Source organism: Sceloporus occidentalis, unplaced genomic scaffold (genome assembly GCF_023333645.1).
Source record: "Sceloporus occidentalis isolate IW3139 unplaced genomic scaffold, rSceOcc1.0.p SCAF_404, whole genome shotgun sequence".
Taxonomy (NCBI): Eukaryota; Metazoa; Chordata; class Lepidosauria; order Squamata; family Phrynosomatidae; genus Sceloporus; species Sceloporus occidentalis.
In genome coordinates this window covers 360001-377500 of record NW_028317384.1, presented here as the reverse complement: position 1 = coordinate 377500, position 17500 = coordinate 360001, and the positions used below count along the sequence as shown (strand labels likewise).

Sequence of the window (17500 nt, the reverse complement as noted above, 5' to 3'; positions counted from 1 at the left end):
AATCTCCTAGTAAACCGCGTGTCTCCTGCAGACCGTCGAAATTCACGTTAAGAAAGATGAGAAATTCGGCGTTGTCAACAACAAGAGATCTGATTGGTCCTTCAAAGTCGACGGCGTTCTCAACGATGCCTCGCAGGATACCGTTTACAACGTTGTGGCGAAATCTGTGGTCTCCAAAGCCTTGGATGGTTATAACGGTAACCCGCAGACCTGCGCGACGCGGTAATGCGATATGGGGGGGTAACGGAGACTGCGCGTGTCTCCCTGCGACATCCGGAATATTTTTTCTGAAACTTATGGGTTAAAAGCATTATTGATGATCGTAACGGACGCGTCCCGGCTGAATTTCTCCCAGACTAGTTTGCGCAGCTGGCCCGTGGCCCTTGGCTGCACAGAACAACTTGAGTGTTATCCTGGGGGATCGTATGCCCCCAATAGCCAAAAAAATGGGCAGAGGACCCCCCTGTCTCCCAAAACTAAAGAAAATGGGGCTGGCGCTCGTATAGAAGCCAACGAGCAGCGAGCGACCCGGTGCCTTAAAGTGCGTTATGACTGGAGTGCCCCCGCGCATGCCTGTCTGTTACTCAGCAGCAGCGGTCAGAAATTCTATACGTTTTAAAAAAAAAAAAAGAGAAAAGATTTTTCCATTAATGATGTAATTTCATTTTTTTAGGTACAATTATGTGCTACGGACAGACGGGAGCCGGGAAGACGTTCACCACGACTGGATCCATGGAAAACTACCAGCACCGGGGAATCATCCCCAGAGCGCTACAACAGGTCCGCCTAGTGTGACTCCTCCCATTCACCCCGCCCCTCAGCCAATCACAGCCTGTCCTCCAAGTGTTCTCCCAACCCCTGAGCCACCCACAGTTGTCATTCCCCCTGCCCATGAGCCAATCAGAGCCTCTAGAGTGGGTTATTATTTGTCTATGCTTTATGTCGGTTGGCCGAGCGCACCGTATGGAAAACATGCTTTCCCCGCACGCTGTATATAGTATATATATAAATATCTATATATAAAGTTACTCCGACCATGATGTCACCAATTAACCCGTCTGCGATTACCGCCTGCCCAGGTCTTTAAGGAGATTGAAGAGCGAAGTGACCTGTCGGTGACCGTGCGGATCTCGTACCTCGAAATCTACAATGAGACTCTCTCTGATCTCCTGGCGACCTCGCCTGACGTTCCCGCGCCTGACCAGCTGACCATCGTGGATGACCCCCAGGGTGTGTGTGTCAAGGGCTTGTCCGTCCACCTCGCCGGCACCGAAGAACACGCCTTGAATCTTCTCTTTGAGGCAAGAAACCCCGGCATGGTGCTTTATGGCTGTCTGTTCCTCCATAAACTCTCATTAGTCAAAGTGTGCGGCTGGGTGATTAAGACCGAGCCATTCTGTTGTTTCTCACAGGCAGTATGATGAGCAGATACTAAGAATAAAAAATTGTGGGAGGTCAAAGTGGACCGGCTGCTTCACATGAATGGGTTAATCAATACATAAATTATCTGAATTATTATTTATAGATTTATTTAGCGCCATCCCATCCCCCAATTTACAGAAATGTTGATGGTTTCCGCTCCGTGTCACCGAGGATCACCGCCTGGCTGTTTAAATCATTGTTGTGTCTTTTCCAGGGGGAAACAAATCGCATCATAGGGTCTCACATCTTGAACAAAAGCTCCTCCCGGTCCCACTGCATTTTCACCGTCCATCTGGAGGTGAGAGCTGCCGGTTACTCTAAACCGTTTCACCGAGCAAAGAAATCACAGAGCACTACCTGCCTGCCGCGGCCACCCCGCCGGGACCTTACAGACACGATGTTTAGGCGGATATTACCATCAATGATCGTTCTTTAACCCCCCCCCCGCTGTACAGAGAATACACGGAGCGTGGAATTATTATTATTATACTTTATTTATAAAGCGCCGACAGATTCCGCAGCGCTGGGAATCTCCCCGTATTCACAGAACGTGCAAGTCGTTTAGGTTGAAAAAAGACCGAAGTCCGCCAAGTCCAACCCAATCCTTCCGCTGATCCTCCCCAAAAAACCCAATTAAGCTATTTTTGAATTCTGTCACTTAGGGAGACTGTTTATTCCGTCATTTATCCCCCTGTATGTTCTGCTTTTACCCCTTTTGGAGACATCCGGTGTATCTGGTAGAACCCCCTCTCTCGGCAGTGGATTCCGTACCTTTACTGCCCTCACTGTACAGAATCCCTTCCTCATTTTTCTATCGTGTACAGATATAAATGCTACTAAAATCTGTTGTTATTAAAGTTGTGGCAGAGAACGTGATCTCCCGCGTGTTCCTTAGTCTCATTCCAGAACGTTATCGGACGCGAAATACACCGTCTCCAAAATTAACCTGGTGGATCTCGCGGGTTCGGAGCGCGTCGGCAAAACGGGGGTGAGTATGCGCCGGATCGTTACTGCCCCCTGGCGGCCCGGCGCACGCTGTTGTTCTCCCTACCCATTGCATGCATCCTCAGTGTAGCTGTAACCATTAACCTGCCATAGCCGGAAATAAAGGGGTTAAAGTTTATAATTCAGATTGCGGGGTATTATAGGGACATGGCAGAACGTGTGGTTTTTATACCACGTGTGTTACTTATGATCTTGGCAAAGCTGTATTACCCCTCAGACATGTTACAGAATTAGATCGTAAGCTCTGTAGCACGGGGTGCATTGTGCCTCATTGTGGCATCAGTAGCCACTTGATAGCGGATCGATCGCTTTTCCCAGATATTAAATTATTAAGGTATTACGTATGTTATGTGTATTTCATGGGGTCAGCCATCTTAACTTCCTGATCCCTGGACCGGCATGATTATTCCTCCCCAGTGAGTTATCTCTCCCCATTGCATAGCTTTAATGAATGAGCGTGGCTGTGGGGATCTCCCCCTCGGATTGGAATATATATCCGTGTAACGCTCTGCAGAGTAAGTTAGGAACGATGGACGGAGGGTAAAAGTGACCCGGTGTAGCGGGGTTTTGTCCGGACACCCAAATGCCACAGATGGGGGTGATAGGTGTTGGGGTTCAGCTGCTCACTGCCTCTCTCTCTCTCTCTCTCAGTCTGAAGGCCAGGTCCTGAAGGAGGCCTCTTACATCAACAAGTCCCTGACGTTCCTGGAGCAGGCCATCATGGCGCTGAGCGAGCGCGGCCGCGAGCACGTCCCGTTCCGACAGAGCAAGCTCACTCACGCCCTGAGGGACTCGCTGGGTGAGAAACAAACCTACGACACGCTGGACGGCGGCGGCCCCGGACCACCCAAAAGGAACCATGATAAAAAATGGGGGCTCATTTTATTTTTTGTTATTTCAGGGGGAAGCTGCAGCACAATCCTCGTGGCGAACGTGTACGGAGAAGCGGCTCAGATTGATGAGACTGTGAGTACCTGTCTGGGCTCCTTTGAGAAATGCGCTCGGGGGGGGGTTACGTCTAAAATGTGATTCTGGTGCTAAAAACTGATCCTGTCTCCATGACAACCAATGGAATGGTTCAAAAAAATAGGAACCTTCTATTGGTTGCTATGGTGATAAGATTAGTTGTCAGACCCCCAAAGTGACAGTATTAGGTTCTTGGTGGTGATGGCGACAAAGAGGAGCAAAGGCTGCAAAACGCTCCTGGATCGGGGGCCGCTGCAGCAAAACGTGAACAAAGCGGCCGTCCCACGTTAAAAAAAAAAGCAACCCTGGATTTTGTACCACAAAACAGTAAAAGATATAAATCGGCAACAACATCCGGTTTACGGCACGCGTGCAAATACCCCACCTGTCTGTCATGCGCAGGAGGCAGGAGGACCGCGGCGCCGGGGCTGCTGCATCCGCAGTCAGAGGGTGCGTGGCGTCCGACGTGGGGGGGTCACGGAATCTTCACGTAATTAGAATGATTGGCCTAATTATTTGTTTTATGAAACCGTTTTAACGGCGCTGATTCTCTCGCAGCTGTCTACTCTGCGCTTCGCCTGCAGGATGAAGTGTATCCCGGTGGAGCCCGCGGCCGTAGAGCGGTACAACCCTCTGGTGAGCAAATCGTTAATTCTTGGCTAATTTATCCTGCTGGCAGCCCCGTCCATGGGGGCTCAGCTGGAGATCTTTCATCGGGGGGGGGTCATTTTGGGTGCTGCAGACAGGCAGTAATGCGGTGGAGCTACTATTACACTTTAACTCTCATCACCCTAAACCGGCCATTCCATCCATCCACAGATGTGAATCAGTAAGTCCGATTCCTGAGAGGATGGGGGATAAGCGGAGCAGCCTCCCAGCAGAGGTGGTAGAGGGTAATACAGTGAGGGTATAAAACATGCATGGGATAGACATACGGCTCCTGAATCTAAGACGAGACCGACGACTGATTAAGGTTTGAGTCTTTACAGCAGGAGAAACGGGCGACTAGACGGGGGCCGGATGGGGCCGATCTGCCGGCGGGTTCTGGGTTTCTATGTTTAGTCGCCCGCGCATGGTGATCTGGAACGCGTCACTATTTACTCAGCCTGTTTTACTTTGTTCTCTTCCCCCAGAGAGTGATTAAAAATCTGCAGAAGGAGATCGAGCATCTGAAGCGGGAGCTGGCTGTCCACGACACTTTGGTGAGAAAGTTTCTGAATTAGTATTTTATACGTTTATATTCCGGTAACTCGTGTTTCTACGCTCTGCTCGCCGGACTCGCTTTTATTCCGGGATTCTGATGATGTCGGTTTTCTTTCAGGCCGGCCGGACTCTCGTCACCTACGAGCCGTTTAGCGAGGCTCAGATCGCGGAGATGAACTCCCAGGTGCGCAGATACCTGGACGGGACCCTGGAGGAGATCGACGTGAGTTTTCCGATTTCTGTCGCCCGCCGTTATTCTCCTGGAGCTCCGGGCGTCGGGGGGAACTCGCCGGCTGAACTCACCGGCTGTTTGTCTTCCTTTAGATCAGAAACCTTCGGCAGATCCAGGAGATATTTTCCCAGTTCCGGCTGATCTGGAGGTTGGTGTCTGCAGCCCCCCTGCGATCTGGTTTCGTGTGATATTATTGATTTGTATAGCGCCCTCATATTCCACAGTGCTGTACAATATTGGCCCCTTTGTCTGTCATGGAGCCGTCAGCGTCCTATGGCTTCTGTTCTAAGAATATTTAATATTATATTGCAACGTTTATACAAATTGCCCAGTCTGCCTGAGCCATCTTCGCCCCAAACAACTTGCCCGCATGTCTCCCCTCTGAGTGTAGACTGATCCAGCAATGTGATGTCACTTCCTGGATCAGACCGCGTGCAGGAAATGGATGTGATGTCACTTCCTGCATCCTGGATCAGACCGCGTGCAGGGAGGAAGTGTGAGGGCGCATCGGATGTTGTTACCCGCAGCTAGTCTATTGAAGGGGTAGTCTGCGTGCAGGAAGGGGTAGAAGCGAGAGATTGAGCGGCACCGTCCGGACCCCGACCACAGTTTGTCCACTAATACCATAAAATTATTCTTATTATAAATGTGTGTTTGCAGCAAACAGGAGCAGGAGGTGGAATCCAGACTCCGACAGAAATACCCCCTCATAGACAAGAGCGACTACCCGGCAGTGGCCGGTGCCCGGAAGGTGCGTGCGTGGAGCAAACGTGATTAAATTCCCCCCCTCCCTCCCCGCGGCCCAGATATAAAACCTCTAGGAACGCATTAAATGCCCCTGGTTGTGTTCCTCGGCAGGCCGGCCTGTTAGACGCCGACGGACAGCTGGTTGGTGATCTGGACGGTCGCAGTTTTTCCGTTGGAGCCGCTCCTCACTCATCGAAACCAAGCAGCTCTCTGTCCGCACGAAAGACCAAGAGCCGGAAGTCCAAGGAGACCAGGTGAGCCGAGCGCTAGAGAGAGTCCAGCGCCTGCGTCTCATTACCGTTAAAAGGGTTAATCGCGCCCTTGTCCTACTCAGTCCCACGAGCAGAAGAGAAGGGACCGCGAGTCCGAGTCCTAGCAGAGATCAGGAACCCGCCTCACTAGCCAAGCCCAGCCTGATAAGCGTCTCCACAAAGGAGCTGGAGGCAACGGTGAAAGAGCAGGAGACGGCGGCCCCTGACGGACAGCCCCTGGATCAACCAACCAAGGAGGAGACCAGCGCTCCCGGGTGAGACTTATAATCCGTATATAACACGCACCTAACAGACTTCAAGATGTACTGATACAGAGCGAGTGGGGGGCGGGTCTGGCCTTGTGAGCTTACAATCTCTTGTAGAAGCCAGCAGATCGGCCCCATCCGGCCCCGTCTAGTCACCTGTATTTTTTGCTGTAAAGACCTTAATCAGTCGTTGGTCTCATCTTAGATTCAGGAGCCGTATGTCTATCCCATGCATGTTTAATCCCCTCACTGTATTACCCTCTACCACTTCTGCTGGGATCCTGTTCCGCTTATCTACCACCCTCCTGTACTTTATTAAATCTCTTTATGTAATAATAGGCTGTTTGAATGTTTTCTCTTTTTGATTAAATGAAGTAACTCCGTAGAGTCTCCAGATTGAGCAGATTGTATATTTATAAAGTAATATTTCTGTGTATTTATTTCCAGCACCCCTCCCCCTAAACAGGCAGCTTTCGAAGACTTTAAAGCCGACCGAGGGAGCGAACTCCACGCGATCTTTAAGGAGAACAAAACCATCTTGGCTGACAGAAGGAAGAAACTGAAAGAGATCACTCAGCGGATAAACATGATCAAACGAGAGATCGATGTGACCTCCCAGGATCTCAATGTTACAAAACTGGAGCGTGAGAAGCAAGGTAATAGTTGTGTGCGCAGCGGCACACGGAGCAGCAGAACGGGCCGGTGCCGGGAGTTACGGGGGAATTTCTCTCTTTCCTGACGCACGTTACTTGGTGGGGACCCGGCGCTGGTGTCCGTGACGCAGATTCGTCGATACTCCGTATCCGGACCGTTAGAATCGCTTCTGATTCGTTAATTCTTTAGGAAAGTCAAAGCCGCAAACTTCCCATCACTATTTCATTCAAAATAACCCTCGATGGGAGCCGGGACATCGTTTGTGGCAGCCCTAAAATATTTGGGGAAACGGCTTAATGTAGACTGGCATTAAACACTGAAGAGTCCGGCTGGGTAATTAAGACTGAGCCATTCTATTGCCCCCCCCCCCACAGGCAGTATGATAAGGAGTCGGGGGTTTAGTAGATCGGGGGTCAGATAACAGAGCGAGAATCATACAAACGGCTGATATGCAGCTGCCTGAAAACATCATATTATGGGGCAAAAACTACAACTGGGGGAAAAAAAGAAAACAGCTGAATATTTATGAAAATGTATTTTTCTGATAGAGGGATAAAAAAGGGGACATTTTAACTGTTTTCTTGACAGCGCATGATCAGACTCTGTCTGCACAAATTCCTCATTAATGGGAAGATAACGATTCCTTTGGAAAGACCCCTGCGTCGCAGTAAAGATGAAGTTCCACCCCTTCATAACGTGAAAAAATCAAATCATTCCAGATCTTTCTACCTATAACAGGCCACAGCTGGATTATTGCTTTTATTGATTAGCATCTCTAGCCATAGACTGCTACGTGTTTCATGCTTCTCCCGCGTTACGTGTTTCATGCATCTCCCGCGTTACGTGTTTCATGCATCTCCCGCGTTACGTGTTTCATGCATCTCCCGCGTTACGTGTTTCATGCATCTCCCGCGTTACGTGTTTCATGCATCTCCCGCGTTACGTGTTTCATGCATCTCCCGCGTTACGTGTTTCATGCATCTCCTGTGTTACGTGTTGCATGCATGTCCCGTGTTACGTGTTTCATGCATCTCCCGTGTTACGTGTTTCATGCTTCTCCCGTGTTACGTGTTTCATGCTTCTCCCGTGTTACGTGTTTCATGCTTCTCCCGTGTTACGTGTTTCATGCTTCTCCCGTGTTACGTGTTTCATGCTTCTCCCGTGTTACGTGTTTCATGCTTCTCCCGTGTTACGTGTTTCATGCATCTCCCGCGTTAAGTGTTTCATGCATCTCCCGCGTTACGTGTTTCATGCATCTCCCGCGTTACGTGTTTCATGCATCTCCCGCGTTACGTGTTTCATGCATCTCCCGCGTTACGTGTTTCATGCATCTCCCGCGTTACGTGTTTCATGCATGTCCCGTGTTACGTGTTTCATGCATCTCCCGTGTTACGTGTTGCATGCATCTCCCGTGTTACGTGTTTCATGCTTCTCCCGTGTTACGTGTTTCATGCATCTCCCGCGTTACGTGTTTCATGCATCTCCCGCGTTACGTGTTTCATGCATCTCCCGCGTTACGTGTTTCATGCATGTCCCGTGTTACGTGTTTCATGCATCTCCCATGTTACGTGTTGCATGCATGTTACGTGTTTCATGCATCTCCCGTGTTACGTGTTGCATGCATGTCCCGTGTTACGTGTTTCATGCATCTCCCGTGTTACGTGTTGCATGCATGTCCCGTGTTACGTGTTTCATGCATCTCCCGTGTTACGTGTTTCATGCATCGTACGCTCTTCTCTCTGCTGAACAGGAGAGTATATCAGCAGCGAAGGACAGGTGATAATTGACGAGAAGGAGTTCATGCTGATCATCCGGCTGAAGGACCTGAAGAAGCAGTACCGGGCAGACTACGACGAGCTGCAGGACCTGAGGGCCGAGGTCCAGTACTGCCAGAAGCTGGTGGACCGGTGCCGACAGAGGCTCTTCACAGGTCCGACGCGTTCACCAAACAGACGGCAACTCGGCTCAGCCTGCAAAACTCACTATGAGCCGAGACCGAGCCGAGTCCCTCGGCGACCAGACACTCGGTACATATTGCCGGTTTCTGGCTGAGTCCGACGGTCGTCCTTTTATTTTCTTTTACAATTATTCCTAAAACTTTCTGCAGAACCAAATCCTCGTTAAACCCGATTAACGAGTGAGCTCTGCGGGGCCTGACGTTCACGTCCAGGAAAGGCAGTTTTCTTTGCTCATCTTGCAATTTAATGAATATTTTCCCTTCTGAAACTTTGTATCTGCATCTCGCTGAATTATTAAGCGGCTCCTGATAGCTGAAGAACATTGTTTGGCAAAGAACCGTGTCCAGAGGGCCAAACGCTGGCCGGTTCCAATGCTGGGAAAGGTCTCACGGCCCGTAGAGAAGCGAGGCTTGCGTTTGTTTTCTCCTTTGCATATATATATATATATATATATATATATATAATGTGACGACGGATCCGGCACGCGTTGGCGCTGCATGGGGTACAATGTGTTACGAGACAGACGGTGCCGTTTCCAGCCTGCCCCTTTTCTTAAACGTTTTCCCCGTGATCTGGAGTCAAAGCCTGTCCAAATATTCCACTATTTCTGCATTATACCCAGGATGCCCTGAGAGAGCGCACAGCGGCAAAATATATCAGTGCCGGCTGTATACATTTAAATATATATTTAAGAAAGGCGCATACTCGCTGATGGCTGCATGTCTGAAGCTACAGTGAAAAGGGTTAATCGTGTCCTTGTCCTACTCCGTCCCACGAGTAGTAGAGAAGGGACCACGAGTCCGAGTCACTGCTCACGGTATCCGCGATGCACGCGGTATCGGAGTCTTTCTCACAGTTTGTGCTCTTACTCCGCAGAGTTTGAGTGCTGGTACAACGAGTGTTTCGTCATTCCGGGGGAGCTGCAGACATCGCTGAAGGGGAGCGTCCGTCCGGGTCTCCTTCCCCTCCGTAAGGTGATGTCGCTGGTGAGTACATCGCGCAGGGTTTATAGCGCTTATACTGTAATTCCCCAATGGGTTAATTATCCGGCCGCCGTGCAACTCCAATGATCCTCAGCAAACGCTCTAAAAGGAAGGGAAGATGGGTCGCGCGGTTCGGGGCTCCGGTTTGCCGCCGGTAACGCTGGTTCTCCGTGTTTCTCAGGGGGAAGATGAGCAGGAGAAGAACGACGAGCTCCAGAAAGAGCTGTTAATGGAGGTTCCCGGCGCCCTCGCCTTCCACGCGGCAAAAATCAAATCCGACCAAAAGGTTTGTCACATGACGGCGCCGACCCTGCGCTAAATACCCCCTAACGCGTTACGACAGGCGCTCTATGCCCCGCACGCCGCGGGCGCAACGAGAATGTTGAGGATTCCTGGAGGGTTTAGAACCTTCCTAATGCCGCGACCCTTTAATACACTTCCTCGAGCTGCGGTGACCCCCAGCCTTAAAATTCTGTAATTATATTTCGTGAAATATGTGTTTTCCAATGGTCTTAGGCGACCCCTGTGAAAGGGCCGTTCGACCCCCAAAGGGGTCGCAACCCACAGGTTGAGAACCGATGGTTTAGAGCCCACAGTGCCTAGTGTGGGGGCTGGGAGGGGCCCACAAGCGTTGCCCCCTTTCTGCACCTACAAACCCCCCCCCCCAATGTTACTTTACAGTCCATTAATGTCTAAAGTAGCAAGAGCAGGGGTATCTGGGCAGGAGAGCCGGGGGCCGAGGCAAGAGGTCTGAAGAGCTAGAGGCTGGGGCATCAGCACAGGGGGGGAAGCTGGGGCAATAATACGCAGGGTGGCGGGTGCAGCGGCGGGTTCCGTCAGCGCATGCTCGCAGTAATGCGTATAGACAGGCGTTAGAAGCGTTCGACACCCAGATCGCCGCGGATACAAAGTGCTTTCTCCTGTGAATTAACGCGTTTCTCTGCCCGGACGCCGCAGCTGGACGGACGCCGATCTCCGGAGGTAATCGTTTTATACGCAGAGATCTTATTTTTGCCGCAGCTTTATTTTCTTTGTAGATTTTACGCTAAGCGTAAACCATAAATCGCGCGTCAGCGCGCAGCGCTGTGTACACCGTCCACCCGTAACGTGCTTTTACTCACTGTAACCCATTCGCGCCCGGCGATGTCTTGTTAGCGCTTCCTCGCACGGGTTGGGGTTTATTCACTAAAGCGCAAAAAGAAACCTTTAGTCTTCCAAGCTTTATTGTATATAATGACATCCCAAACCCCAGCGAGTGCCTCCTGCGATGGGGCCGGGGCCCTGTATAATGTATAGTTAAATGAGTCTTTTCTTGCTGCGGCGTGCAGAATATTTCCGGGTGAAGCCCTTTAGGGCCGGAGCAGCAAACAAGCAGCGTTGGTGGGACAGAGAGTTTTCCTCGCTCATCACCGTCCCTTTAAAGCAGAGAAGCCCCCGCGGTCGGCCCTTCGGCATGCGGAGCGAAGGCAGGGAGCGGAAATGTTTTATCGACACTTCAAAGAACTCATATCTGTCCTCGTTCCTTCAGCACAATTACAGCAAAGCCGTCGCCCGACTCCCTGCGGCCAAGAGGCGGCCGGGGCTGATCACCACCAGCATGAAGAACAGACCTCCATCCACGCTGGTGGCCGTGTGAGGGCCGCGGGAGACCCAACGTGAGGCGCGCCAGGGACGGCCTGTGGAATACGCTGCAGCCGTCTACTTCAGACAGATCATATTTTTATATTTTGGCAAGAAAATAAAGGTAAATAAGTGAAATCCGGCTGGGATGCTTTTTATTCATTTGGCTGGAAAAACCAGAACACCGGCATTGATGCCTCCGGTCCTGTCTGATCTCATGGATAACGCTCGGCGATCCATCAGACCGGTCCGGATCCTCCTGGGAATGGGGGTCTCCAGAACTGTCCCCAAAACCACCTCTCTCTCTCTTCCTGCCACTAATGCCCCTCACTATACAACCTGGCTTGCCTTTTAGGACGCTTACCTTTTAATCCCCCCCCCCAGTCCATTTGCGAAGGAGAGATTCATAGGGATGGCTCTGGATAGCCCGGCACGGAAACAACTACCTCCAGCAAAGTCCCACCGCACGTAGCATGGAGGAGAGAGACGGCGGGCGACGCTAATGCCCCCCCCGACCCGAAAGCCGTTTTACAGCAGGAATTAATGGGCAGATTAGACAAACCGAGCGCGTCTCATCTCCCGGCACAGCGTACGTTTCTAAATTTGGGTTAGCGAGCGACTATCTCAGGGCACACAGAAGATTTTTTTAGACTGGAGTTTATTTTATATAAAAGCCACAAAAATAGTGCAGTTACCCATTTTCTCCCCACCACGTCCGGCCCTACAGTAATATCCATGATGATGTTTTTTCCCATGGATTTAATAAATTATGGAAGCCCCATCATTGGAAGTGATGTTTCCATGGGAACAGAATTCTCGTGCAAACATTTTGCTGATGTAGGGATTCTCGCATGGATCAATGGTCGCCGTGCCAACGGCAGTAATGGGTATCTTTGGATTTGGTAGAATTTGCTCGGTGGTCTCTCATATACGGCGGTATTTAGGAGACGTTATATACGAGCCCCCCGCGCATGCACTTTCAGGGCAGATTTATCTCGCAGTAGGTTCTATGCTTCATTCTTTGGTCCCATAATAAGAAAAACTACATAAAAACACGCAAAGCTTAATTTACCAAAAGCAAGATTATCCATAATAAATTTAACGTACAAAAATATTCGGCTCACGGGGAGCCTCGTTTTTCGATAAAAGATCTAATAAAGTATAAAAAAAATTATAAAGATTTAGTTTCAAGTTTTCTTGGATGTTAAAGACTGATAGCAGGAGCCTGCCCCCAGACTGGGGTATCTGCTGCCCCCCCCCGTGTCAATGGTCACGCCTGCCCCCAGACTGGGGTATCTGCTGCCCCCCCCCCCCGGGGTCAGTGGTCACGCTTGCCCTAGCTGGTGGTATTCCTCTATTACAGAATCGAGTATGTGAAATGCCGCGGTGAAGTCCTCGTCCTCGCCGCCGTACCGCCGGTACCAGTGCAGATAAGCGCGGGCCGAGTACATCGCCTGCGCCCGCCGTGTCACGCGGAGCATCAGATCGGCAGCACTGGAGTGATTGGCACTCACGGTCAGCGAGTGGCTGCGACACACCGGGTCCAGAATGTTCTGAGTGTCTGGAAAAACAAAAAGGAAGTCAATGATCCAGGTTACCATGGAAACATGCAGGGCAGCACCAGCTAAAAAATGTTTTAGAATTGCCTGGGGAAAAAAGCCCGATCAGCAAACCTCGCGGACTCTGAACTCATTAAACCCTCCGCCGATTCTCTCATTCTATTTCTTTCACATAAACCAGGAGCCTTTGCCGCTTCTATGGCAACAACCTATCAGCGCTCACCTTTAACGCATTCCAATTAAGCATTCCCTAAAAAATTATGAACGGTACCATATTTGGCTTTTCTGAATATTTTGGGGTTTTTCGGGCAAAACTAGAAATAAAGTCACGTTAAATTCAGCAGACAGAACATGATTGGTTTAAAGAGCCACTCGGTGAGTGATAACTCCGCCTCCCATTGGCTGAACAAAACCCCAAACAGAAGAACCCAGGGTGAGTCTCACCACTCTCATCATCCTCAGCCAGGGTGGTTGGGGACGTATTCCTGCTGTGTATTCTTCGCGTTCAGACACATGGGGGGGCTTTATCTCTTTAGGAGCGAGCCGCTGTAGGACCCATCGCAGGATGCACTTTACGGCACACAATGTAACGAGTAAAGAGTTGTTCTGCTCGTTTGCATATGTCCTCCCATGCCACTTCCACTGGGAGGCAATTCCAGATATCCACAACTCTTAGTGTATTCACTTTTGGTTTGCAAAACTCACCAATCCAGCAATCCACAGGCGAGGGATTCCAGGGGACGCAGCGGTACGTCTGCTTGAGCTTCCCCAGCACCGCGTCCTGCGAGGAGAGGAAGGAGTGACTCTGGGAGCTGCGCACCACCGCAAGGGCAGACAGACTGTGATGCTGAGGGCAGGTCGGAGGTTAAGGGCAGCTACAGATTCTGGGTAACCATAGCAACGAAACGTCAATCTTCTCTTCCTACAGAAGCTGCGGATACCTTATACCGGAGCCTCATAAACCTTAAGGGTCCCTTCTTTCATGGAGTCCGATTGACTGATTCTTTCAGGCCAATCAGTGCAGGCGTCCTCCAGTTATACGAGCTGAAAAATGAGGCTTCTGTCCCATTTAACTCCTCCCCTCGACTGCCTCTGACTCCAGGAAGTGCAAACAGGAAGCATACTTCAGTACACTTCCTGAACACGCCCCGCAGCTATCCCGCTCCAGAGTTCAGCTAGCATGCATGTGATTGGCTGCTGCTCTCCATTCAATTTCAGCTCCATTCCAATCGAATTTTGCAGCATCAAGAACAGTAGTAGGAGGGACTCTAAATAAAGTCAGCCGACCTTTTACAACAAAAATAAACATTTTTTATCCCGTTCATTATTAAAAGTATAACAATAATAAAAATAAATGGCCATAAAACAGAGACAAATAGAAACTGGGGACAGAAAGCGAGAGGGACCCAGAGCCCACAGGCAGATCGGCCCCATCCGGCCCCCGTCTAGTCACTAGTTTTTCTTGCTGTAAAGAGTCAAACCTTAATCAGTCGTTGGTCTCGTCTTAGATTCAGGAGCCGTATGTCTATCCCATGCATGTTTAATACCCTCACTGTATTACCCTCTACCACCTCTGCTGAGAGGCCTCTCCACTTATCACCCTCTCAGTAATGAGTGTATGAACATCTTTTACATTGTGGAAGCGGAATTGCAAGAAAATGTAAAGCCCGCAGCAAAAGGGCTTTATTCGTAGCTTAAAGGATACGAGTCGGCCATCAGGAGACACCCGAGGTATGGTCTGCAGTAGCGAGGAGGTTACTCTGTCCCAAAACGCTGTCCCCCTACAAACAAAAAAAACCATCAAAGTGTTTTCCCACAGACAGCTGTGACTTCGAAGGGGACCACGGGATCTGGGGAAAGGGAAACAAACGTGTTCCTGAATCCTCGAACCCCAAAGACACCGAGGAGCGGAGGCCTAGAGGAGGCTCAGAATGTCCTTCCACGTCTTCTGTTGAGCTCCTACAAAGACTCCGCGGGGTGCCGAGGGGCTGATAGACGGGGTGTTCACCGGTGGCCAGACGCTGGGGGCACTCACCTCCTGCACACCTGGGCAGTGTGGAGAAACTTTAGGGCCGACATCGGACACAGAGATCTGGTCAGCTCCCACGGCTCCATGCCGAGGCTCACCGAGCTGAAACGAAGCAAGACCAGACGTGAGCCCGCCAATCTACTAGACAAACACCCCAACTCCCTATCATAGAATGGCTCAGTCTTAATCCTGCAGACAGACTCTCTGACTGAAATAAAAGCATCACTTGGCTCCACCCCTTTAGCGCTATTGGTGGGTTAAGCCGGGTTTCTCCTCAGTTCTGAACCCAGCTGCAAATATATCCGTAGGAATAAAGGAGGCGAGGCGACGGAGCGCCGTACCTTCGGGTTCGGAGTGTTTGTACAGGACAGAGAAGCCCCGCCAGGCAGGAGGCGATGTGGCTGTTCATGGCGGAGAGGGACACTGCCGGCTGGATCCCCGATACAGTCTGTGTCTTCTTTTCAGATAGCGCTGTTGCTTGGCGCATGACATCATCATTCTGGAAGAGGAGGACACCGTCCACGTACCTTAAAATAACAGCGGGACTTTCATTAAAAAATAATAATTTTATATTTACAGGAAGCCGACCTATTCCAAACAATGAACATTACGCAGAGACCCCTACATCTTTCAGAGTAATGGGAGTTGGGGGGGGTTTAGCGGGGATCACTCTGGGATAGTAACAGATCGGACTGCGCAGGCTTATAGTCCAGAGGCTTTTGGATTTGGGAATTGTATTCCATCCCATCGCGACGACCCCAAAAACAGCGGACAACGACCCGGCACTCAGCTTTATCCAGACCCCCCGCAGATGCAGAGAGCGCCGTTTAGGTGATAAATGCCGCCATCCCGTCTCATGCTGGGCGCCCTCTGTGGCCGGTCGTGGAAGTGCAGAAGCTGATCAGGACTCGATCGTCAGCCCAAGTGCTTCCCATCCCGAGACCCTGCGTCAGGACCAGTCAGTAAAGGGTGAATGTCTGCCTCCCCTCCTTGTATCTCCCACCAATTATTCACCCCAAGAAATCAGCGTCACTCCCCCCTCTCCCTCTCCCTGTCTCTACCATTAAAACCCTTAGCGGGTGCAGAACAGCTTCGCGGGACGTGGGTTACACGCAGGGGTCTTTTACCTCTGCAGCCAGGCCAGACTCAGCAGGGAGTTGTAATGCTGAAGCGGCGTCTCCCCCGTGTCATGCGGGGCCACCGTTACAGACAGTATGTGGCCCGCGGGGTACGCGTCTCTGATCTCCTCGCACAGTCGGGAGCCCAGACCTTGGAAATACAAAGCGTCAGCCTGACGACAACTCGCTACGTTAGCTGTAATTATTCATTTACGGAGACCAATCATTTATAAAGCAGATGCAGCGGATACCGGCCGGCGACCAGATCAACACCTCTGCCTGTGGGGGGCAATAGAATGGCTCGGTCTTATTCCCTCAGCGACGGGCTAAAGCTTTTACCCGTGTTCTAAAAGCCAGAGCCAGGTGACTGCTCCAACGGGACGTTTCACAAAATATATATTTTTTTTTTTTAAAGTAGAAAACACGGAACGAAACATTTGCTTTTCACTCGATCACCCGCCAAGTCCTGACGCCTCCTCAAAAACCACGGAGAAGACCCCAAAATACCCACCGGAGCCGGTGCCGCCACACAGACTGTGGAGGAGAACCGTGCCGCTATAACAGTCTCGCCGCTCCACCTCCTGCCGGAAGCTCTCCATCGCCCTGTCCAGCAGGCTCTCCTCGGGGGGCACGCAAACCCCGCTGTATCCTACGGGGGCAAACCGGAGAGAGGGGTTATCTCCTCCCATATAAAGTGAGCATTCCCCCCGCTTCTTTTATTCTGCGAGCCGTTTATTCCCGCGGCGCTCGCCCAGAAAGCGTCCTCACCGTAGGCCCAGTTATTTCCTCTTCCTGTCCGTCCCACAATCAGGTTGGAGTCTCTGAAAGAGCTTTAAACAGAACAATCACAGACTGTCTGCACGAGACACGCGGGGGGCAAACATCAAAAAATAAAACGCTCACTTTATTTAACAAAAACATATTTATAACGAGCTCCTGTCAGGAAGACGCGTGTTCTCCTCCTCATGTTTTTTCCCCCCCTTTCTTTCTTCGATCTCCCTCTTTCATCTCCGTAATCTATGTCTCATGTCTTTTTCTCTCTTTCCTCTGTCTTTTTATCCCTCCCTCCCTCTATCTTTCTCTTCTCTTTTTATCCCCCCATCCATACACATATCGGACGGACGGACGGACGGATGTAAATCCATGATTGGTCACACCAGGTGGGGCACCCACCGTCCCCATAGCAACAAGGCTTTTATAGGTAAAGAGAAAAGTATGGCGGTAACAAAGACTTCCCCTAAAGGTCTGGGGGGTCGTGGGGTATCTTGTGCTTTTTGCCCCCAAAGGCGTTCTGATACTTACACGTTCTTTGCCAGTCTCTGCACCCTCCGCACCACCTTGGGCTCGCTGTCCACGCAGATGGCGTTGGCGATGCCGTTACGGGAGACGTACGGATACCTGAGGGGGGTAGAAAACGTGGCAGCGGTCACGCCAACCGAAAAGCGGTCACTGAGATCGCAGCCGACGGCCCCCTGCAGATAAATTCT

At 50.8% G+C, this 17500-nt stretch overlaps 2 protein-coding genes across 2 annotated transcripts in view; one reads left to right on the top strand and one right to left on the bottom strand.

The window, feature by feature from the left end:
- LOC149272884 (kinesin-like protein KIF9) overlaps window positions 1-11323 on the top strand; it is a 12693-nt gene extending 1370 nt beyond the window's left edge. The window contains exons 3-21 of the mRNA XM_089506644.1: window positions 32-197; window positions 674-780; window positions 1080-1301; window positions 1637-1720; window positions 2318-2410; window positions 3079-3226; window positions 3329-3393; window positions 3952-4029; window positions 4527-4595; window positions 4715-4819; window positions 4921-4976; window positions 5489-5579; window positions 5687-5829; window positions 5910-6101; window positions 6540-6748; window positions 8497-8676; window positions 9581-9690; window positions 9869-9973; window positions 11216-11323. Coding sequence (XP_089362770.1) covers window positions 32-197; window positions 674-780; window positions 1080-1301; window positions 1637-1720; window positions 2318-2410; window positions 3079-3226; window positions 3329-3393; window positions 3952-4029; window positions 4527-4595; window positions 4715-4819; window positions 4921-4976; window positions 5489-5579; window positions 5687-5829; window positions 5910-6101; window positions 6540-6748; window positions 8497-8676; window positions 9581-9690; window positions 9869-9973; window positions 11216-11323 — 2331 coding nt within the window. The remainder of the gene's footprint in view (window positions 1-31; window positions 198-673; window positions 781-1079; window positions 1302-1636; window positions 1721-2317; window positions 2411-3078; window positions 3227-3328; window positions 3394-3951; window positions 4030-4526; window positions 4596-4714; window positions 4820-4920; window positions 4977-5488; window positions 5580-5686; window positions 5830-5909; window positions 6102-6539; window positions 6749-8496; window positions 8677-9580; window positions 9691-9868; window positions 9974-11215) is intronic.
- Window positions 11324-12632: 1309 nt separating this feature from the next.
- Window positions 12633-17500, bottom strand: part of LOC149272883 (tubulin beta chain-like) — a 4987-nt gene continuing 119 nt past the window's right edge. Inside the window, exons 2-10 of the mRNA XM_089506643.1 lie at window positions 17316-17411; window positions 16782-16843; window positions 16525-16662; window positions 16023-16164; window positions 15237-15422; window positions 14902-14997; window positions 14572-14647; window positions 13572-13713; window positions 12633-12868 (exon numbers count right to left, since the gene is read on the bottom strand). Coding sequence (XP_089362769.1) covers window positions 12633-12868; window positions 13572-13713; window positions 14572-14647; window positions 14902-14997; window positions 15237-15422; window positions 16023-16164; window positions 16525-16662; window positions 16782-16843; window positions 17316-17411 — 1174 coding nt within the window. The remainder of the gene's footprint in view (window positions 12869-13571; window positions 13714-14571; window positions 14648-14901; window positions 14998-15236; window positions 15423-16022; window positions 16165-16524; window positions 16663-16781; window positions 16844-17315; window positions 17412-17500) is intronic.